Below are 24,331 nucleotides of genomic sequence, written 5' to 3' on the forward strand. Positions count from 1 at the left end.
TTTTCGCCAATTTGGTGCTGATAACAGCAGTGAGCGTCATTTGGGCGTACTCGGAACTAAATACTTGTAATGAGACATCTATCAACACAGTGTCAACCTGTAGGGCGATTGTCTAAAACCTGCATCAATCATTATTACAATCTCAATTGTTCAGTGGCTCTACCGCGGTTGTTTGACAGCTACAATGTCACGATCGCAATCATCTCTGATTGGTTAATGCTCGCTCACTATTGGCCACAATGCATTGTTGCAACAAGAATCGCACAAATTCAGCCAATCAGAACAATTGAGATTGTAATAATGATTGATGCAGGTTTTAGACAATCGCCCTGCTGATTGGCTGAATTTGTGCGATTCTTGTTGCAACAATGCATTGTGGCCAATAGTGAGCGAGCATTAACCAATCAGAGATGATTGCGATCGTGACATTGTAGCTGTCAAACAACCGCGGTAGGGCCACTGAAGACCATTTGACACAAAGTTTCAATTTTAATTCCCGGTACACACAGCACAAAAAATAACTGTTACTTTTTATGACACACCTTTTCCAGCGTACTTGTAGGTATATTGTACATTTCAATGTCGTGTACGATTTGTAGTACGGATTTGTATAAGGGACTAAGTCATACGTCATATTATGTACTGAATAGTGTGACTGCGTTGGAAGCAGAGCTGCTACTACGTTCGCTCAATCTGCAGTGGTGCATGCCTTCACACAGTTCCTTGCAGCCGCTTTGGGATCGCCTTAGACACATTGCCATCGCGCGTTTTATCTGACCCAAGCTTTAATAATACCCATAGAGTCTACTTAGTATACAGTTAAGGTTAGCACATTCCACAAATATGTTTGTAGCTAGTACTGAAGTAGGTAATAACTTTTATTAACTATCTTTTGAGTAGTTTTGCAGTATGGTAGTTAATATGTACCTACGTGTTTCTAGATCTGGGCAGAAATATGGGAAGGCCCGTCCCATTGCGTGCTGCCAAATATTAAAATACCAGATTCTCCAGATACCAGATTTCCATGGATGTGGTGATATTAATTAAATAATTATTATTGTTCCGTTTACCATGGAGACCCTAGGGCCATGGAGTCTTAACAAAAAAAAAATACGAGGCATTTCACCGCGGTTCATTGCCCCTTCTGGTGACAGAAGGGCTGGATCATATTTTACGCAGAGGATTAGCCGGTCTGTTTAGCGTGAAAATGCAGCCAGTATTCTTGTCACCATTCCAATTTCCACGCGGACATGATTCATACAGTATAATAAGACAAGGCCAGACATACAAAGCAGTCCTTTTTCCTTCCTTAAAAACAATGAAATTATAAAGCTATTGTTGTTGTAGAATATTAGATAGAATTCGTAGAAATCTATGACCTAAATGAGGAAATTTATGTGGTAGCATTGTTTCACAAATGTAAACAAGATAAATAAATAATATACAAAATACCTCGTCATGTAACGGAAATAATATACCGGGACACGATTGTAAGAAAAATCTACGAAAAAATATATCAAAAAGTCATAAATAACATACATTGAAAAAATTATATTCGCCTAATTATGTTCTATGAAATGTAAAATAAAACATATTAATACTCAGTTCTATTAATAAATAGGTAGGTAATTAGGAGTGTAATTTATTAACCCTAAATTAACCCTAATCTGCGAACGTGCGAGTATTTTAATTTTTAACAAATAATTTCACTTCATGATTATAATTCAAAACAGAGCCGTATCACGTTTCAAACCCCTTATAATATAACTTTTTTTCAACAGTATTTACATAATTATAACGAGCGTGCTCAGTAATGTAGGCTATTTTACACCTACAATTATAAAGCTGCACCCACACCCGAGCTAGAGCTACTTAATAAATACATCCATGATATTAACCCATTGTTACTATAATAGCACCGATAATAGTGTGAAGTGTAATACATCGTCTCTTCTAAACATATTATTATGACTTACGAAAAAATGCTCCATTTAATATTTTCATACTAGCTGATGCCCGTGACTTCGTTCGCGTGGAATTAGGTTTTTAAATATCCCGTGGGAACTCTTTGATTTTCCGGGATAAAAAGTAGCCTATGTCACTCTCCAGGTCTTTATCTACACCCACCCATGCAAAAAAATCACGTCAATCCGTTGCACCGTTGCGACGTCATTGAAGGACACACCAACAAACCAACAAACCAATAAACCAACAAACAAACACACTTTCGCATTTATAATAAGGGTACTGATTGATTTTTTAGAAATTAAAAATTGATAACTATTAGAATTTAGATACATCTGTCTGAAAAATTTCTCGTGATCATACCTATATCGTCCAATTACTGAACCACTAGCTCAGTTACCTGCAACCCTTTCGTCCAACATAAAATAAAATAAACAGTCCTAAAATCAAAGATCGCACGAGCAGCAGTGAAGAATTCATAGCCACGACCACTCTGTCAAGAGTGAACGATTGAGAAGAAGAAGAAGAAAAAACAAAGGTCAGTATCACTACCTGTGTATTTGTTTGGTTTGTTAGTTTATTGGTTTATCCTTCAATCACGTCGCAACGGATCGACGTGTTTTTATATGGGTATAGTTAAAGACCTGGAGAGTGACATGGGTTACTTTTTATCTCTGAAAATCAAAGAATTCCCACTAGATTTTTAACGTGGATGAAGTCGTGGGGTTAACTAGTTTTTATATAATCCCAAAATTATAACACGTAGTGGGTTGCCCGTAGTTTTAGGGATTCTAAGCAAATGGGGTTGCCTTAATAAGCCAAAACAATGTCCACTATGATCACTTTTGAATCGCAAATGTAGACTAAGCCTTAACAATATTAAAAACCACTAATTTGCAAGTAGCCTCTGGCTCGTGTACAAAATACCACCACAACGGTTGAAAGCACCTGCGATGGGCTGTCATTATTTATGATTATAATATAATTTGCCTACAGTTTACATGATTATACCTTTAATCAAATTACACGGTATCAACGCATGGAAGATCTATTCAATTTTGTCTCCAAACTTTTATCGATAATCTCTAATCTAAGTGGTTTCACTGAATCTAAAGATAATTTTAATCATCTTTTAGAAGATGTACAAATCGTTTATCCTAATTAGTGATTCTTACATCGAACTTAGTCAACAGATTAAAACTATTATATACTATTTTGGATGCCTAAACTTACTAATACTTTTTCTGCTCTACATTACATAAGCACCTACCTATGTAATGTAGAGCAGAAAAAGTTTTAGTACAAATGTAATGGAATAATCACTTTAAATATTTTTAGGGTTCTGTACCTCAAAAGAAAAAACGGAACCCTTATAGGATCACTTTGTTGTCCGTCTGTCCTTCCCGTTGACCTAGAATCATGAAGTTTGGCAGGTAGGTAGATCTTATGGCTGACAATTTGTGGTTACATCATTTGAATTATCCTGCAAAATGTCGAAAAAATACGACTGTTGCACGAAACCCTCATTGCGCGAGCCTGACTCGCACTTGGCCGGTTTATTTCAATATTAAAACGGACAACATGCAGCTTTCTTTAGACATTCTTATTTGAATCGATTAAAGGTGATTTTTGACTCTCTGGCTGTAACATGAATTTTCGAGACATATTCTCATGTATAGCCCAGTTCCAGTTCGTGTATTTTAAATGCAATCTCCTTACACTAAACATCGTGACATTCATACTTCTAAGGTGACTTATGTACTGCGCTGGTCACGAAATGTTCCCCGCTAATAAATTTATTTCCGCCTCGCAGGTTTGATGCGATCCTGGATGCTGGGACAGGGCCTTTACTGTTATTATAACTAATGGCTATACTTATCTGTGTCTGCATTGCTTTCCGATTTTAGTGCCTCATTTGAATAAATATTTCTCTTCAATAACATGAAATAGCTGTAGGACAGTTCTTTGGTGTCTTCGACGCCAAAGATTCTACATCCGAGTTGTTGCCGAAATTATTAAATTACTAGCTTATGCTCGCGACTTGAATTTTCAAAAATCCTTTCTTAGCGGATGCCTACGGCATAATAGCTATCTGCATGCCAAACTTCAGCCCGATCCGTCCAGTAGTTTGAGCTGTGCGTTGATAGATCAGTCAGTCAGTCAGTCAGTCACCTTTCCCTTTTATATATTTAGATGAATGCTTAGATGGATTAAAATTATATAAAATTTTATTAAACTCACTAAGTATCTTAATAATTTTTAATAAATTATCTGCTTTGGAGTGGAATTTTTGTTAGAAAACGCAGCTATTCATTAACTATGCAGCTTTGTTCACATGTTTGAAAATTTTGGTCTCCTTTTCTGCATTATTAAGGGAAACTCCTTGCCAGCTTTTTAGGGCCAATCAAGCTTAGGGCTGGGCGATGATAAGTCAGTCAGCGAGGACTTTTTTAAAGGTAAGTATATTTAAATAACTTAATTTGGAAGAGTGGATCTAACAGTAAGAGTCACAATAGGGCTACTTCTACAGGTATTTATTCTGAGTTCCGGTACATATATCCCTAAGGGTGTAAAATAGGGGTTCGAAATTTGTGTAGTCCACACGGACGAAGTCGTAGTAGCAAATAAAATGAATGATTTTATTAAGTTCGCCAACCCCGTATTAAACTTTAGCCTTTACTGTGTACTTAAGACTGTATCTAATTGATTTGTAGGCTGCAACATGGCAGAACAGAAGCCCAGTGTAGCAAAGCAGGCAATATAAATGAGTAATGTACCAATAAACAGTGGTTTACAAGACCGCTCAGCTGGAGTAAGACCATCCGGCTGCGGCCCTTCGATGATATAAGCGACCATTACGTAGAAACTGGTTCTATCGATACATTCTTGTATCATGAAGACGTAAAAGAACTAAAAAACAATACCCAAGATTATTAAATAGATCTGAATCACATACATCCTCCTATCTTCATCTTAAGCGAAACGCGGTCTATCTTATGGTGATCATTTATAAAAGGAATCTTCGATTTATAGACTTGAGTTTAAATACTAATAAACAATGAAATGTCCATAATAAAGCTGCAAAATCAAATCAACTGTATTGTACCATTACAATACATAAAGCATTTTGATTCAGAGTGTAGGTAAAGAATAGGACGCAAAAATGAAGCGGTTTTTTATTGAACCACCAACAGAACCAATAAAAAAAAAACATTTTTTTTTTTTTTAACTATCATATTTTTAATATCTTTACCTACCAGCTATTTCAGTTCATCTTTTTAGAATCTCCAAATACCCTAATATCTCCAGTAACGTGGTATAGGGTTGTATCATAAATTTTAATGGAAAAGATGCGTCCGCGAGCAACCACATGAAATAAAATTTCCGTTTTGCATATACGAGTATACACACCTGTAACGTATGGAATGCTATCTGACTGCTCCCCTAAAATTTTCCTATTCCAGGCCTGGTAAACCTTTTAAGGTAGCACGTGTTAAAAGGATTTTTAGTCTCCTTAGAATTATATTCTTACTTTTTTACTTCAGTACTCATACCTATCCTTCATCTAAGTGAAATATGGCATTTTTACTTACAAATGTACTAGCTCTTTCCCGCGATTTCTTCTGCGTTTATTAAGGTTATCCCGATGCGTGTACTACTGAAAATAGAGTTTTTCAAAAGAGCACCACACCCACATTCGACACTGTTCTCAACCAGCCACTTTACGCCACCCTCTTTATATCGTCAGACATGTTGCTGAAGAGTGCCACATATATATGGCCTATGATTAGCATGGCCTAACCGCTGTCTCTTCAACTTGCTAAATAAAGTTCACATAATATGCTATTAGCATAATATCGTCGGTTAGCGGTGCCTCTTTATATCGTCGGACATCTTGCTGCCTCATTTTACGCAGTCTCCACTCTAGAACTGGCGGCTCTAACGGCCATAACTCTTATGATAAGCATGGCCTGTCCACTAAGTATCTCTTCGTTTGCTAACTAAAGTCCACATAATATACTAAAATATTAGAATATTGTGTAAGATTTTCGTTTAGAAAACAAAACAAAAGGTACCTAATCATAAATGCGTAAAAAAATTCGTCTTTCGTTTAAAGTAAAGCAACGCTTGAAGCTGCTGGAATGTTTTGAACATTTAAGTTGAATTATTTTCACTCAACATTGTTTTTGAATGCGTGCCAAAGGTTTATCTGCCCTGTCCGTAGCCCATCCGCTTAGGGATGCACGCCAGGCCCAGGAAGCGATGCTTTGTTGTGATTCACGCGTTCCCAGACATTTTTCAAAAAGGCTTTTGTGATATCAAGTGTTGTTGTCATCTACTTTCAACATGGTTTACGCCGCAAAGTTTTTAAAATTACCATTACATGTTGATGTCAAAATTGTCTATTTATTTAACGTGGCATCACGTAAAACCCAACAGTCCATTTGTGTTTGACGATAAAATTGACTTTCGATCAAAATTGGTTGATTGATTTTGAACCGCAGTACCTATATAAATCCAAGTCCCCAAACCTAATAAAATGAAATACATCATTTAGGACAACTTGTGCCACTTTTGTAATATTATGTCTAGACCCTACCACCGTTTTGAAAAGAATGTTCTCCTGAGAAGAGCTGGCAAGAAACTCAGCAATTATTACCTTTTTCGAAATTTCAATCAACCGATAGAGTTCAAAATAAATTCTTTTGGACAAAGTTTCTCAGTCAGATAGCAATAAAATATCGTTTTAAGGCAACATTTGTAACCAGGCATCATAAAATTTTGGACATTAACTTTAGCAAATAAGTATTCCTACAGAATCTAAAGCCTCAAACACACACAACGCGCTACGGAACACGTCGCCGTCAATGATGGCCAAACAATATAATTGAATTGTATGACGGCTAAACGGAACAGATATTTATTTCTTGAACGTGTTTACAAAATTCAATTGAATTACGTATTTAACCAAACTACGTTTGTATAAAAATTCGCTAACTCGTTGTCTAACACTGAATGATAGCGCCACCGCACCGTACTCATTTGACATTGGATGGTTCTAATTGCTGCTGCATTGAGTGACTATAAAATAATTTTTCGTAGAAAACCTTCAATGGATTAAAAGTAAACATCAAAATATGAGCCTGGTGACTATCATTCAGTGTTACACACTGAGTTAGCGAATCAGTAGGCTGATGTTGTGAATACCCAACACAGGGAAGTGTATAGATATTCAAACTGTGAAACACGTAGAGCCCTTCTACCTCATTAACGCGGGCTGATTAAGTATTGAATTTCACATAGTACACTCATACATGTGTTTTGAGTATGACGTAATGTCATGCAGATTTCTTTGAATCGCGTTGCCGTCGTGTACTGTTTGTTTCAGCCCTTGCAGATCTAAAGTTCATGGCTACGTAAAATTTTAGTATTACTTTGAAAGAAAGCCTTTATTGTTCAATCAAAACGCACAGTAAAAATACCAGTAAAATAAAAACGAAGAACTGAATTCTGTACATTTTTGCGTGATAACGACATGAACTCTCATAAAGAATATTTTTATAGCGGACCTTGCGGACTCCGATAACAGATGTGCTTATCGAGAAAAGCATGATTATTATGAACTGGAGGGTACGCAGATAAGTAGATACTTGTTTTATTATACTTGACCTTATATCGAGATGAGGTTATGTAACGAAAAATAAAAAAAGTTCTTCGCAAAGCAAAGTTGTAACCAAAGGTGACTGACTGACTGACTGGTAGCTATATAAACATGGAATTCAAGATGGTTTATTGTGTACTAGATGCTGCGCGACTTCGTCCACGTTTATTTAGTTTTTTAAAATCCCGTGGGAGCTCTTTGATTTTTCGGAACAAAAAGTAGCATAATATGTCCTTCCCCGGGATGCAAGCTATCTCTGTACCAAATTTCTTCAAAATCAGTTAAACGGATAGGCCGTGAAAGGCTAGCAGACAGACAGACACACTTTCGCAAATTAGTATATATAGTATGGAAGTATGGATGTAGTGAAGGAAACATCCATCGTGAGGAAGCCTGCATGTCTGAGAGTTCACCGTAATGTTCTTAAAATTATGTGAAGTCTGCCAATACATGGCCTACCTGGCCAGCGCGTGGCGGACTATGGTCAAACTTTTCCCATACTGTGAGGAATTTGTACTTATGAGTGAGCCGGTGATTGATTCATCATGATGATAGGCTTAAATGACTTAAATATTAGGTACGTCTTTAATCCTTATGCAATATGATAACGAAGCGATTCCCTCTATAACAAATGAAGGTGGTGTCAAATGTCAACCGTGCCTGTGGAAGTGTGACTGATATCGATCCTGCAACTGGATCGCACTGGATAACTGCCCTTGGGAGTAGAGTCACAGAATATATAACATTATACTAGTAGAATGTCGAGGCCGATTCTCTTGTACACATTCTCTAAACTGAATTAACGGAATCCAGTGCTATCCTTTTCCGCAAGCATCACTATGATAGGGATAGCAATAGATTTAGACGTGTCATTTTAGTTTAGAGTTTGTGTACAACGGAATTAGCCACAGAGTATTATTTAACGGATAGAGCGATGATAAGTTAGGGTTGGGAGGACTATTCCTATTTCTTTTCGGGAGGTCTATGCCAAACCCCATTCTGAGAAGAGACCGGTGCTCAGTAGTGAGATGATGATGATGATGATGATTATTACTGCTAGTTAATTGTTAATTGCATACTGACTAACCACGACTTCATCGGCGCGGGCGTGGATTTAGTTTTTTAAAAATCCGTTAGGAATTTTTTGATTATCTGCGATAAAAAATATACCTATCTTTGAGGAATTTATGCAAAAAATGACGTCGATCCGTTGTTGCTCCGTTGCAGCTGAATAAAGGACAAACCAACAAAACAAACATACTTTTGCATTTATAATATGGGTAATGAATGATTGCCATGATATCAAAATCTCAGTTAAGTGGCCTCCTAGGACTAAAAAATCTTATTAATAAAATCCTTATGTCCAATTTATAATAAATTGTACATAAGGATTTTATTGGATTAGGACTAGCTGATGCCCGTGAATTCGTCCACGTGGAATTAGGTTTTTAAATATCTCGTGGGAACTCTTTGATTTTCCGAGATAAAAAGTAGCCTATGTCACTCTCCTTTATCTATAATGCAAAAAACACGTCAATCTGTTGCACCGTTGCGACGTGATTGAAGGACAAACCAACAAAACACAATTAGCTGTAGCTGTAGCTTAGTGGTCAGAGCGTCGCCGGGCGCGATCCCAGTAGACGCGGGTTCGATTCCTGCCGGTTCGCAATTTTTGATACGTATTTAAAACTATTTAGGAACAAACACACTTTCACATTAATAATAATGGTACTGATGATGAAGCCACACGATACGTTGCGTTGGCGGTGCGGCGCCTGAGCGGTGCCGTTGCATCATCCTACGTAGAAATTGCCGTACGATGCGTTACGACGTCGTGCGGCGCCGCAGCGCACGCGAAATGGACTTAGAAGTTGGAACCATAGAGACAAGGCGGGAAAGGGTGGTGTGATGCAACGCCATACTTTCTGCCGAAGCGGCAACGCAGTGCCCATGTAGCATCCAATACTATACACACAATACTATATCCACAGTGATGCGGCGCCGCAGCGCACCGAAACGCATCGTGTGTCCTTATTCTAAGCTTGCATTGTTGTGCGTTGTTGTATTGCCATTTGTTTTTACATTGTTTATACTTCCCACGGCTCGTAGAAAAGAAAATAAACAGCCCTATTATAGCAATAATATAAAGCAAATTGTTTATGATATCAGAAAGTTATAAAAGCATATGCGTACCACATGACGGTTATATAGAACTTTCTTCAGAAGTTTTTGCGGTTTATTTAGATTGTAAAACATATTCTAGTTTCTCTATGTGATCAAATCAGAAATGAGGAGATCCGTAGGAGAACTAGAGTAACCGACATAGCTCAACGGGTTGCGAAGCTGAAGTGGCAATGGGCAGGGCACACAGTTCGTACAACCGATAGACGTTGGAGTCCCCAGGTGCTAGAATGGCGACCTCGCACCGGAAGACGCAGTGTTGGAGGATCCCCCACTAGGTGGACGGACGACATGAGACGAGTCGCAGGGAGACGCTGGATTTAGGCGGCGCAAGACCGTGGCGTGTGGAAGTCCCTATACAAGAGACCTATGTCCAGCAGTGGACGTCTATCGGTTGATGATGATGATGACATATTCTAGTTTAGTTAAGTCCAGGGTTCAACACTAGGCTAGTCATTTATGGACTAAGGGCCTGCGCAGACGAGGGATTATTCTCCGGGGAGGGGAAAAGTACTTCATCTTTTTGTACGGTGTTTTGCCCCGTCCTATTAGTCCATGGTGTGCGTTAAATGCGTAAAAAGCTGTGATAGTCTAGTGGTTAGGTCGTCCGCCTCCTAATCGGAGGTCGGGGGTTTGATCCCGGGCACGCATCTCTAACTTTTCGTAATTATGTGCGTTTTATGTAGTTAAATATCACTTGCTTTGTCGGTGAAAGAAAACATTGTGAGGAAACCTGCTTGCCTGAGAGTTCTCTATAATTTTCCCAAAGGTGTGTGAAGTCTGCCAATCTGCATTTGGCCTGCGTGGTAGACTATGGCCTTTTGAGAGGAGACCCGTGCTTTGTAGTGAGCCGGCAATGGGTTAATCATGATGATCATGATGATGATGATGTGCATTATGCGATACATTTCTAGCCCCATTTTTGTCCTCCGCGGACAATATTCCCTCGTCTGCGCAGGCCATAATATTGAATTATAGTTACCTACCTATCATGCCTTGGCCCTCAACCTAATCATACCTTTTTCATTCAACATTATCCGCAAAAAATATTTTATGGGTTACATTTTATGATAGATACCTACTACCCAGTGGCGTGCAGGTCATAGAGGCATAAGTGCACTGCTTACCCCAGTTGTAATAGCTCAATGCATATTTTTCATTATGACCTGCCAGTAAACAGGTTCCTACCTAAGTAATGCCTACCCTGGCTTCAAACACTGTGCACGCCACTGCTACTACCTGCTTAGGTTTATTGTCCAATTAAATTTAGGAATGTGGGCGGCTAACGTCAATACGCTTGACTACTAGTCAGCTACTCGTATTTGGACCATTATTTAGATTTCTGTGATTTGGAGTTTAGATGTAGGCGGTGATTGACATTACATTTACCCCCGTTCCCACTTGTCATTTGTCGATTGATGTTCCAGTGGCAGTACATTTTGACACAAAATAGGTTTCCGACAAGTGTGAATAGCTTCATATAAAATGATCTGCCACAGGAACATCCGCTTTAAATCCGGGCCCGTCAAACGGCAAGTGGGAACGGGATATTAATATGAATAAAGGTTTCCGACAAGTGTGAATAGCTTCACATAAAATGTTCTGCCGCTGGACCATCCGCTTTAGATCCGGGCCCGATAAACGACAAGTGGGAACTAGGGTTTAATATGAATAATGCATCATGGAATAAAGTGTTTCAGCTTCGAAGGAGTGTTTTAGATTTTTAAGGATTGTTGTTTTATAGCGCAGAAACACTGAACAGTTTTTAAGCATCATGAACATCGTCGGGTTGCAAATGTCAACTTATTTTTTTTTTAAAGAATATTAGCCATGTTGAATCACTAATATTCCCCTTTCCTCTCCAACTAAGCGTCAGGCTTGTGCTAGGATTAGGTACGACAATAGTTCAACGGGCGGGGTTTGAACCGTCGACCTTTCGGTTTTCAGTCCACTCCTCTACCGGTTGAGCTATTGAGGCTTTTAAATTGAACAATAGAAATATTTTTTATTAAATTTTTTACTAGTATACCTACTTTTAAATAGTCAAATGCATCTACTATTAGATTACTTACATCTAATATACTACTTTTGAATAAAACAATAGAAATATTTTCATTCAGATAAATTTTTACAAGTACCTACTTTTAAATTGTCAAATGGATCTACCATGCATTGGTTCGGAATGATTTTCATACCGAGAAGAACTAGCAAGAAACTCGGCGGTTTCACTTTTGAAAGTTCTCCGTGTCCCGGATCAAGCCCGGACCACCGAATAACCGAATAGCAAGGCTACCGCTATCCGCTTTTTTCTCTCCTTCGCTTATTTAATTACCCGCTTTTAAAGATCCTATTTTCAAACACCCGCATACTAGTTGAATATTGTTCCAAAGAGCAAAGGTTTGTCAACTTCGTTTGTTGATTGTAAAGGATAACAAACCCGCTAATTGGAAAAGTTAGAACAGGAATGGAAATTCTTCCTTTAGTTTTAGAATTCCTTTGAGGCTTGAGATCACCTTTTATAATGAATTTAATATGATTTTCGAACTTAAACGCGGTGATTTGGAGTTTGTAAATTTTGGTTTGTTTGCTTAGCGAATGCCCTTTTTAGATTACAATTATACCTGTTACCCGCTATTCTATTTTTTTGATATTATTTCGAGTGAGGTGTCAAATGAAAGAGGAAGAAATACTGAGTTCAAAAATATAAATATAGTATAGTATTAAAATATACCAAGCGACAGAAATCCAATTTTACTATATTATCTAATCAAAGATCAATCAATCCATTTTCATCCGTATTCTTACCTAATTTTCGCTCCTTATTAAGTATATAATTTACCTACCCATTTATTAGCTAAAAGATTAAAGGGTAGCGTTTATTTAAGTAGCGTAATAACTCAAGTTTTAATTTGAAGCTTTATTAAATAGATAAGATCAAAACATAGTTTAAAATGACCGTTAATAGAAAACGATTGGGCAGGTGACAGTTCCAAAAAATATAATCATATCAAAACGCTAAAGCGATCAGCTTTATTAGAATGTCCTTGCCTTAATTAATGTAAATCAACCATCAAAATAGGCTTTTACGTTTTTTTGCTAGCAACGGTTATTTTAATTAATTTAATTTTGTTTTATCATTGACAGTTTTGTGTAGAGCTAGTCCTATTCATTGTCAAGATTATTACCAAGATACCTACTAGATGATGCCCGCGACTACGCTGCGTGGGTTTAGGTTTTTAAAATCCCGTTGGAACTCTTTGATTTTCCGGGACAAAAAGTAGTCTATGTCCGTCCCCGAGATGTAAGCTAACTCCGTAGGTACCTACTTTCCAAATTTCTTCAGAAACTGTTAAATGCTTTCCTAATGGTCAGAATATAGTCTCCCTGTGCTTTTCAACGGGATAAGTAGGCAGCGATCCTTAGAACCCCTAAACCATCTTTCGGATTTGATCAAACTCGTTTCCTACAGATTCTAGATTCAGTGAGCAAACGAGCTGGCAGTTCACCGCCGCCCATGAACATTTGCAATGCCAGAGAAACCACCAATGCGTCGCGCCTCGCCGGGTTTTCAAGAATTTGATGAATGACGCAGCAACAGTAGAACGGTGGTCTCCAAGTCTCCAGGTTAATGAACCCCAATGGTCACAGGCATTACACCATTCGAAGGGATACGAAGGGGGGGGGGGAGGGAGACACTGAATCCAGCTCGCAGCCGTAGCGCATGGACTGCTTTGCAGCTGGTTATGTCAGGCGCGTGTTCGATTGGGTGGATTCGGGATAGAATCCTACCTACTACGAAGATTCTTTATTGTATTACTTACTTACTTAGGTAGTTACTTGTTTTACATAAAAATACCTTACTCTATAAAACAAAATATACAAACATGTCATAATTTAAAAAAAACAATCATGTTCGTATAAACGAAACATCTGCCTTGCAATTACATGCCTACACGACAATTTCAACAATGCACGTCCCTCTGCGCCACGGAAATTAGGCTCAGCCGAAAAACAAACATATCCTTGATTGAGTTGCTCCACAACCGGTTCTAGCAACTTATTCAGCGTTCAAGGGGAGACGAATTTAATTTGGAAAACCATTTTAGGTCATCCAAAGCAAAGGGGATCATGAATGGTCAGTTAATTGCCTCGATAAATCACAGACTTGGGCCATTATGGGTACTTATTATTAGGGTCAGCGCAGACCGGACGACAAACTGTGCTTGATGCGTGAATATCGCAGAGTACATCCAGAGGCGGCGGCAATAGGCGGCAATAGGGTCAATTTTTCCAGGGATGCGAGATTCCATTTTTGCGCTTCCCAGGTCCCTGAATATGCAATTTTTTACGTCTACGCCATAATAATTTATTTCGGTAAATTAATTATTATGACGTAGTAATACGAGTAGATATGAGGCCTGTCACTTCGTCCGTGTAAGTTTCGGATTTTTTTAATCCCTTGGGAATTCTTTCATTCAAACCCTGAAGATACTGGAATTTCTTTTCGAGAAGTCGGATTACATAAAACCTAAAACCCCCGCAGTGACTCTCCTCACCCAGTCATTTACTTGTAGAGAGTTTGCGTGATCTCCTACGAACGCTTACCAAATACCAATCACGCACGGAATTATATCTTTCATACGAGTAGATTAATAATAATTTGTTATACGATGTTTGATGAAGTTCCATAATGTTCTTAAAAGTGTGTGAAGTCTGCCAATCAATCCACGTCTGCCACGCACTTGGCCAGCGTGGACTATGGCCAAATCCTTCTCATTCTGAGAGGAGACCCGTGTCTAGTAGTGAGCCGGCGGCGATGGGTTGTTGATGATGATGATTATCTCATTTATCTGTAAGAAAATTATTCAAGAAAGCGAATGTCGGATCGAATGGGAATGTCGAATCGGATCGCTAGGTCTGCGCCGACCGTAAGCGAGTATATTTTGTAAAGCTAGGTTTTATAAAACAATATTGCCAACAAAGTTCTGACATTCACTGTGGACAACCTGCAGAGGGTGTTATTATCGCGCCATTTTTTTCAATATTTATACAAACAAATACCGGTTTTTAAAAGTTATGTCCCGCTGTCATCATTTATAATACAGAACTCTTTTCAAAATTGTGAATTTGAATATTGGTCTCGTGCTAGCAAATGGCGATAAATAATTAGGCATTATTCAATATTGAATCAGAGTATAAAGCTACGGCCACACCTGCGCATGATGAACGCGGGATCCGATGCGAGGGCGTCCACGACGCGAATCTATAGCAGGTAAAGAGAGCAATCGGGGAGGGAGCACCCCGCCCTCTCGCACAGGCCCCGAGCTAACTCGGTGCGGGTGAGGGCGGTTACGTGCGGGTGTGCGGGGCGTCCCTCCGCCTCTTACTCCGATTGCCATCTCGACCTGTCGCGGACTATATTATACTCTATAGATTTTTCTCTTACTAGGTATCAAGAATAAAACTCGCGTTGTACAGAATATATTGTTGGAACTTTACGGGAAGATTTCTAACATAGTAGGTCGGTACTATCAAACTTACAATAGGTAGGTAATCATAATATTATTATGCAATGAATGCTGAGCTTAGAAGAATTTATGTGAAACAATTACTACTAGCACCATCTAGCGGCATTAACATAAACTGCGACAGTAACGTACGTGTCGCATTTAAACCTACTTTTACCGCCATCTACCGAGAGTATGGAAAACTACGACAGCAATGTTCACGTAGTTCCGTTTTTGTCCACAGGCGGCAGCACGTTGCGGCGCCATGGAGCAGCTCCACGACGACAGGTAGCGCTCGAGCTCAGCACGAATTGTTCGAGCTCCTTGAACGAGTGCAATGTTCCAGGCTTGACGATCAGAGGGCAGTATTGCCCCCCGTATTTTTCTCAGGTAAGATAAGATAATTTTTTTATGAATCAGGAGTAGAGTTTAAGTGTATTTTTCTCAAGAATATTTTTTTAATGAATGAGGAGTAGATTTCATTAAAATAATAGTAATGTTAACTAGCCTTTAGAGATTCATAAAGTTTTGTTCGCCTATTTACCTAACAAAGGAAATAGGCAGATATTTCCTATCTCATATCTGTCTAGGATCTAACTAACTAGGTCCTATTTAAAATATTGTGTGTACTATAATATTAGACTTTTTTTTAAACTTGTAACTTTAGCTAGGTATCTACCTACCTACCTACTTGCACGTACGCAGTTACTGCAGCTGTCTAGGTATTAGGTGCTAGGACCTAGGTGGTCCTAGTATACCTAATTTACTTATTTACTGCTTTGGCATGGCTAGGACGTGGCTCGGACACCAAGATATTTTAGTTAGTGCACTCCTAGTTTTCTTTAGTCGTGTCAATTTGGTACCTAATGGTACGAAGTTTACAAGTAGACAAATTACCAACGTGGTAAGTTTTTGGTTTTACAATGGTCATTACTACTTTTTTTTTACTACTACTACTGTAAAACTATTAAACTTACCTACCTACTAGGTTAGGGTTGCCAGGCATCCGGATAAAGCCGGACATGGGTAGGCTTTTTGATTGCGTGTCCGGCCAAAATAAACGGTGTCCGGCTTGTCCGGCTTTTGTTAGGCTTTTTACATTTCGCAAACGAGCGTGGCCGAGCGCAGGCAAGTCGACTGTCGGTCACTCCCGTAGGCGGCAGTGCCGCCTGACAACAAGATTTAGGTATGACAATAATAAAAAAGCTTGATTTTACATACAATTTGTTTGTCGTACCTATTAATACTAAGACACCTCAATAATGTAGGGTGTCCGGCCTTTCTACCCAAATGTCCGGCCAAACTTTCTGGTCTGTCCGGCTATTAGATTTGGCGACCTGGCAACCCTATACTAGGTACACGTCACAATAATTAATAGGTAGTAGGTACTAGGTAGGTATATGGATGAGACTGCGTCCACGCGCGCCACGTTTTCACCCTCACCAGTTGCCACTGAATAAGTAAACCACGGAGGTTTGAAGGGCACCCACCTATTGAACAAAGTACCTACCTACCTACAATACAACGTTATTGAAAAGCGAACAATCATCGGTCAATGAATTTTCCGCTGCTGTGCAATGACCGTTAGAGTTCAACAGACAGTAGGCACCTTCTATTATTCGTTGGTTCCTCAGTACTTAAATAATAGTCGGAAATGGTAAGTATAAAGATGGGAACCAGCCGTGGGGTGGCAAGCGGAGCATGTCGAAATTATCTTGTCATGTGCGTCACGCCCTGGAGAACTTTTACCTGTTGGGCTTATAATAAGTTATTTGCCTTTTCTTGACCGATACGCTGCTTTGTTGCCTCTACATAGATATTAGATACGCTTTCAAGAAGCCTACGAGTAAGAGTATTAGACTTTTTAGCTAAATGCCTATTTCTGAAAATACCTATATCAAAATTGTCAAAGCCTTTTGTTCAAATTGGGTAGTTACCACCATTGTACATTTTTGTACATGTGACATGTGTCAATTGTTGAAATTGTCAGATTATTAATATATATACCTATAGCTGTTCGTGCTGATTCACTGATTGACTGACTGACTCACTCATTGATCACCTCTCCTGAACATTTTTGTATTAAAAAATTTTTTTTTACTGATATATTCGTATAGAAGACAAAAATTCATTTCATTCAATTCATTCGGAACAAAAGTAAGGAGAGAGCTGATGATTGAGGATTTCGGAGACAAGTGAAGAGCACGCTTAAGGTATTGAAGATAGGTGGGGGGTGCTTGAGCAAATGTCATTCGAAACGTCATCCAATTGCCAATGAGCTGAAAAAAAATTCAAAGTGGCGAAAAAAAGATGGCCGCCATACAAACTTCGTCGGTGTCTATCTCGGAGAGTATAAAAGATGGAAGAGTAGTTTCTTCGCAAAAGATGATCAAGATCCGAAGGTCTACTCGACGAATAGAAAAAAAAATCAAGATGGCGGAATTTATTTTCCATAGAAAATGTATGGCAAATAAAGTCCACATTTTGAAAAACTAACGCTGCATGCTCGCGGACCACTTCAGTGGTCCGCGCACCCACGCACCCTACTAGTTTTAAAACTAAAGCTACTAGGGCGCCCTGGTCTGAGAAGTCCACAACAAACTTAGGCATTGCTGAATAAGTAGGTACCTATATTATGCACTGCTATGTAGAATTACACAAAGTAATATGTAATAAATCCAGTGTAAAGACGTGTAATAAAACCAGTGCAAAGTAGTAGGTGGTAGAATAAAGTAGGTAGGTAGGGGTTTTTATTATTCTGGAAGCGCAATATGACAAGTGTATGTATTTATGATTTATCAGAATAATTGTTTGTTGAATTCCGGGCACTGGCGCCGCCGAGTGGGCTTTTTTACAGACGTTAATATCTATAGAGGAAAACAATGAGTGGTAGGTATTGTTTATCCTTAATACTGAACTACCTAGGTAATTAGTCAGGTTACATAATTAAATTAGTTAGTAAATAATTCTTAATTATAAATAACAATTGCGACATAGTGATAAATTCAAAGCCTCTAAGCTTATTTCGTGACTTATATTGTAAATAATCGGTACATACCATGATTAATGTGATGATTTTTATTTGCCGATATTTCGACTCTTGCTTGAGTTAAAAGTAGAAATATCGGCAAATAAAAATCATCAAATTAATCCTGTTATTGACAATATACAATATATCTACAATACGACGCCATAGCATACGTACATCGATGGTCACAATGTCAATTTGGACTACCTTTGAAAGCTCATGTTGCAATTGGTATACTTACTTAAGTAGGTACCTACTACCTACCATACTTAATAAGATTTTGAGGGGCGGTTTTAGCTGCGTTAAAAACATACATACAGGTATAAATCATAAACAAACATAAGTAAAACATAATTCAGTTCAATTTTAGCCGACTTTTGAGGGACCGACGCGCGGTGTTTAGCTGATGTACCTAAAGTCTTGTGAGGTAGACAACGCATTATTTAATCTCGAGTATAAAATAAAATATGAATAACATAACATAAAAGATCAAAGCTAGTTATCTGACGCACTCCGGTGTCTATTTCTCCCTAATTCTAATAAACCCGTCAACAAGTGCTACCATTTTGTTATTATTGAATCATTTTTGACCAGGATTTCTTCGAAATAGAAGAACAAAAGGGGTTCAGTTAATGCAAGCTTCCGTTCGAAATATTTTGAATCGAAAAACTATAAGCAACTAAAACGTTCATGTTTACGGTTGAGTTTAAAAAACAAATTAGACTCAGCAGTGCAGCCAATTGTTGCCAATTTTAGGACCTATTAAAACGTACTTATCGTTGGCGACAAGGTGCCAACGAAGTACTTAGACTTTTTGGACAACTTTTTTTTTCAAAAACTGGTGTTAGGTACCTGTGTATTAGTGGTCGCAGGTCTATATATGTAGCGTAACGTGTCTCAAACCGGCAGCAGTCGTAAAAAGTGGAAAAACTAACACAAATGTGAAATGCCGACACGCGATGTTTCATACTAAGATTCACAGTCAAGGCAACCGCTCTGCTTGTCTTTTCATTGTTGAACCCACTGGTTTAATTCGGTGTCGAGAGTTTGTAGTTCAAGAACCCATTTCATCGTTACAATATATAGTACCTACCTAGGTCCAGATGGCAATCGCGGTATGAGGCGGGGAATGCCCCGCACACCCGCGCCGCGCTCACCCGCACAGGTTTGCCATCTCGACCTGTCGCGTATTATCATGTTTTACCATCAAGAAAGATAGCAGTCAATCGCAAAATCTGTTAATGAAACAAGTAAACTAACGGTAATAGCTTACCTAGATATTAACAGGAGCGCAAAAATCTCAATTGATCAAATCGCTAAATAGTAATACTGTTAACAGTTGTACCGTTACCTCCCAATTTGTGACCATTGAAGAAAGATCATTTCTTAATTTACTTTTGTGGTTTGCACCGGAACGTAACAAATATTTAACATGATTAATTTGAAATAAATGCCATAAAATCAATTAAGTCCGTAATGGGAACTTTTTTCTCATATAAGTAGTAAAACTTCCGGTGGCCTAGAAGCCTTAATGTTGACGTGCTGGAAGGTCTAGTTTGTGAATGTATTTAATTTGTGTTTTTTTAGAGATAATAATAGTAATCTTTCGTAATTTGTCGGAAAAAACGGATTAACTCTCAAATCTCATCGTCTCTTGGTAAACAAATGGTAATCCTGGTAATCCATACTCACTTGCATACTAATATTATAAGAATGCAAGTATGAATTACAATGCAGTGAAGTCGCGGGCATCATCTAGTTAAATATACATTGTGAGGTTACAAACTTGTTGATTGTTATGTGGTGTGTTTTGTCTATTATGTGTCCTTTTCTTGGTTCCTATAGATAGCAGATTCTAGCTATATAAAGTCATCGTCTGGTACGGTACTATGATGATTTTCTTTTGTGTTTATTTTATGGTTTGAGCGTATGTCATGCATCTTATGGACGTGTTTCGGTGTTTCTGCAGCGTGAATTTGTATCAAGTGAGTTTTTCATTTTATTGTCGGCTCTTCTCAGACCTGGGCGCGTTTGGAACCCTTGTAGCTTTAGTTTTAAGTTTATCACCTAGATCATTGTATTGCAAATTCAGCAAGTGTATTACAATAATACCCAGTCTGAATAGATGATTTCAGTTTGAGTATTTTACTTACTTACGATTACTACTTTATGAATAGAGTTTTATATTCCGACCATAATTATGAAGTACACGGCTGTACCCGGTAAGTAATATTAGTATTTTTTGTATAATAGGTTTAGGAACCCTGAGAATTGTTACAGTACTAGAGCATGCAAAGTTCCTCAAAATAGTTTTAATTTGTTTTTACTCCGTTTATCGCTATCTTTATACATAGATATAATATTATTATACCGATACCCAACATTTTACGGTAATGCAAGAAGAAGGAAAGGTATATATTATTATCTACCTTTATTACTTCATGAAGGAAGTTGTTTTGTCTTTATTATTATCTTATTGTTGTTATCTTTGTATTCATAGGGGGCTCACTTGTGACTTTATGTTACGATAGTACGCGACAGGTTGACATAGAAATCGGGGAGGGGTCGCCCCGCACGCCCGCACAGCCCTCGCACTAACTCAGTGCGGGCGAGCGCAGGTGACGTGCGGGTGTGCGGGGCGTCCCCCCGCCTCATACCCCGATTGCTATGTCGACCTGTCGTGGACTATAGTAACATCAAGTCACAAGAGAGCCCCCTATGAATCTCCCTGATTGGACCACTGTCATCAACTCTTGGTGTAGGTAATGTACCTAGGCACACAAATTTTTAGGAACAAAATTTTCACAACGTTTTACAAAAAACTATTCGATTTTTTTCAGTCTTACCAATTTACTTTTGCCCATTTTTTTGCTTAAAATTGCGTTCTCAGCACAATGTTTTGTGCTGTAGGTATAAGACCTTGGTTTTTAGGCACGTTAATTACATTTAGCTAAATCATAGTGTACCTACCTACTAATAGCAGAATTGTTACCACTGTCTCTTTTACTGCAATGCTGTAATTATATTACACAGATAATATACACTTTTGTTATGTTATTTTGTGATTCTTTGTAATAGTTCTCGCTGAGATACTTCAGAACATTATTTAGGAAATGATCCTCCAACTCTCAGCGTCGCCATTCTAAAAAGCCTTCGGGTTCGGCACGGAAAGACAGATAAAAGCCAAATTCATACTTTGGTCACCCATCCAGATACCGACGGGGATAAAATTGACTTTATTTACGTGGTTTTACTATTTACAACTTGTAATGTAGGCTAATTCACTATAATCAGATCCTTGACGTCGATCATCGATTAAAAAAACTGCATTCAATGATTTTTTTATATGACTTGTATGAATGATTTACCTACTAAATCATTGGCAATAGCCTAACACCCTGTATAAGTACAGACAGACAGACATTTCGCTTTTGACCTATTGTCACAGTAGTATAATATGAGTCAGCAGGCCGTCAGTTGTGGCTATCGATTGACCTTCACATACATAGGCTTGGTTACAATACACACAATCTGGTGAATAAATCAGGTATCTACTGTGAGATTAATAGTGTGCCAGGTTTAATTGCGAAACACAGTCTCAATAAGTGATGACAGTAATTGTTCTTTATGGACAGTGGCTTGGGAAGTAAACAAAACCGATTGTAAAGTGATAATAATTATAAAAAAGGTCTGCTCTGCCACCTTAAATTTTTATCAAAAAATTTATAGCCTAATTTATAATATCATATTTTAACCATAACCCATACATCCGAATCTGTTAAGCTGTATAGAAGTTATCGTGGAATAAAGAAACTCGCTGGCATGAATCCTGAAAATATTACGCTCTTTTGGGTCGTGTAATAAATTAGTTTCATTCTTAAAGACAACTCGAAATAGCAACTGTCGTGAATATTGAAGGCGATTATGATTTTAAGCACGTTGCTGAATAACTTGCCAACTGTGGTTTACAATAAGCCAGAACCAGATCGTTTTGTGATTCATATAAAGTGGGAAGTAGCACCTTTGCATAATAAATATATAGAAAAGGCTGAATGACTGACTGACTGATCTATCGCCTCAATAGCTCAACCGGTAAAGGAGTGGACTGAAAACCGAAAGGTCGACGGTTCAAGCCCCGCCTGTTGCACTATTGTCGTGCCAACTCCTAGCACAAGCCTGACGCTTAGTTGGAGAGGAAAGGGAATATTAGTCATTTAACACGGCTAATATTCTTAAAAAAAAAACGCACAGCTCAAACTACTGGACGGGTCGGGTTGAAATTGGCATGCAGATAGCTATTATGAAGATTTTTAAAAACTGCACCCCTTAGGGGGTAAAATAGGGGTTTGAAATTTGTGTAGTCCACGCGGAGGAAGTCGCGAGCATAAGCTAGTTTTTATTATAAAGTAGGTATACCTACTAGCTATATAAAATATTCGGCCAAATAAAGGGTTTTTGGATCTATTTCAAAAGCGATAAGTAAAATAAGTCAATAAAGAAATCTTGCCTTGGCAGTGACCAAAACACTGCATTGAGATACTACAAGTCTACAAACGATTTCATTGCGGATTCTCCGGACTTACATATCCAATAGACTGAATATTTTGGCAAAGACCACTCAACATAAAGCAAAACTAGCCTAAGCTCACGACGTTGCGTAAACTCCATATCCATACTTCCAGACTAATATTATAAATGCGAATGTGTGTCTGTCGGTCCGTCCGTCTGTCTGTCTTTCTGTCTGTCTGATAGCCTTTCACGGCCCATACGTTCAACCGATTTTGACGAAATTTAGTACAGCGATAGCTTGCATCCCGGGGAAGATCATAGGCTACTTCTTATCCTGGAAAATCAAAATGTTCCCACGGGATTTTTTAAAAAACCTAAATCCACGCGGATGAAGTCGCAGGCATCATCTACTTTAAATAATCTGTATAAGTATTTTTTGAGGAGGTAAAATGTGTTAATTTGTATGTAGGGGAAAATCTGCGGAGCTAATGAACCGATTCTGAAAATTATTTTGTACCTATTTGATACGGTTTTGGGCCGTCTCAATCCTTGCGACTCGTTTAATGTCGTCTTAGGTCCATCTTCCAACACTGCGCTTTCCGGTGTGAGCTGGTATTCCAGTATCTAGGGACCCCAACGTATATCTTCGAACTAGCCTGCAAGGCACACTGCCTATTGCCAGTTCAGCTTTGCAACCCAAATGCTTTTATATTGATATGTCTAATGATTAAATTTGATATGTCGGAATACTCTGGTTTTCCTACGAATCGAAATGAGGACATTTCTGATATGCTCATGTAGACTGTAGAGAAACTTTAAGCATAACTTTTCTACACCTAGTGGTAACCACTTTCGGATTTTTTAAGGATGATCTTTATAGTTACACACGTCCAGTTTTTATTATACTTCGCACGAGCTAAGTTAAAGATATAATGTTAGCGCTCACCCCAATATTTTGGCAACCGCCACTGCCTCTGGTCAAATGAGTTAAATCGTTAAATATGCGCATGAACCAGTTTTCTTTGGAAAATTGGAAATATACCAAATAGAGCCGTTTGCAAGCACATTAAAACTGCGGTATTGTATAAACTTGTTTATTGTATTAGCTTCTTCAGACAGGAATGTCAATTCCAATCAGACTTAGATCGGAAACCGTAGTTTTTGCAGGCTGTAGGTTGGATGGCTGACATCCAGCTCGATATTTATAAGTCTGAAACTTGAGTGTGACTATTAAAGTTAAACTTAACTATTTATAATTTTTAATGATAGTGTTTTTTCCTACCACTTCAAGGAAATTCCTAAATAATCATCATAATATCCGAAATTTTTTGAAATGTATTTAAAATTATATCTGTATTAAAATTGTATAACTAGAGTGCTAGAGATCTCAAAACACGTTTTCCCAACGTTTTTCTTTCTACTACTACTACTCTACTACGCGCTCAAACTGGCTTTAATTAATTACCGTAGACTTTTGAG

General features: G+C 38.3%; 1 protein-coding gene across 2 annotated transcripts in view; it reads left to right on the forward strand.

Moving 5' to 3' along the window:
* The window catches only part of RapGAP1 (Rap GTPase activating protein 1), a 303,995-nt gene that overhangs the window by 155,987 nt on the left and 123,677 nt on the right, over positions 1 to 24,331 (forward strand). For both annotated transcript variants that reach the window (XM_069504890.1, XM_069504889.1), the window contains one exon: positions 15,560 to 15,705. In XM_069504890.1, coding sequence (XP_069360991.1) covers positions 15,560 to 15,705 — 146 coding nt within the window. The remainder of the gene's footprint in view (positions 1 to 15,559; positions 15,706 to 24,331) is intronic.

Source organism: Maniola hyperantus, chromosome 19 (assembly GCF_902806685.2).
Source record: "Maniola hyperantus chromosome 19, iAphHyp1.2, whole genome shotgun sequence".
NCBI classification, from domain to species: Eukaryota; Metazoa; Arthropoda; class Insecta; order Lepidoptera; family Nymphalidae; genus Maniola; species Maniola hyperantus.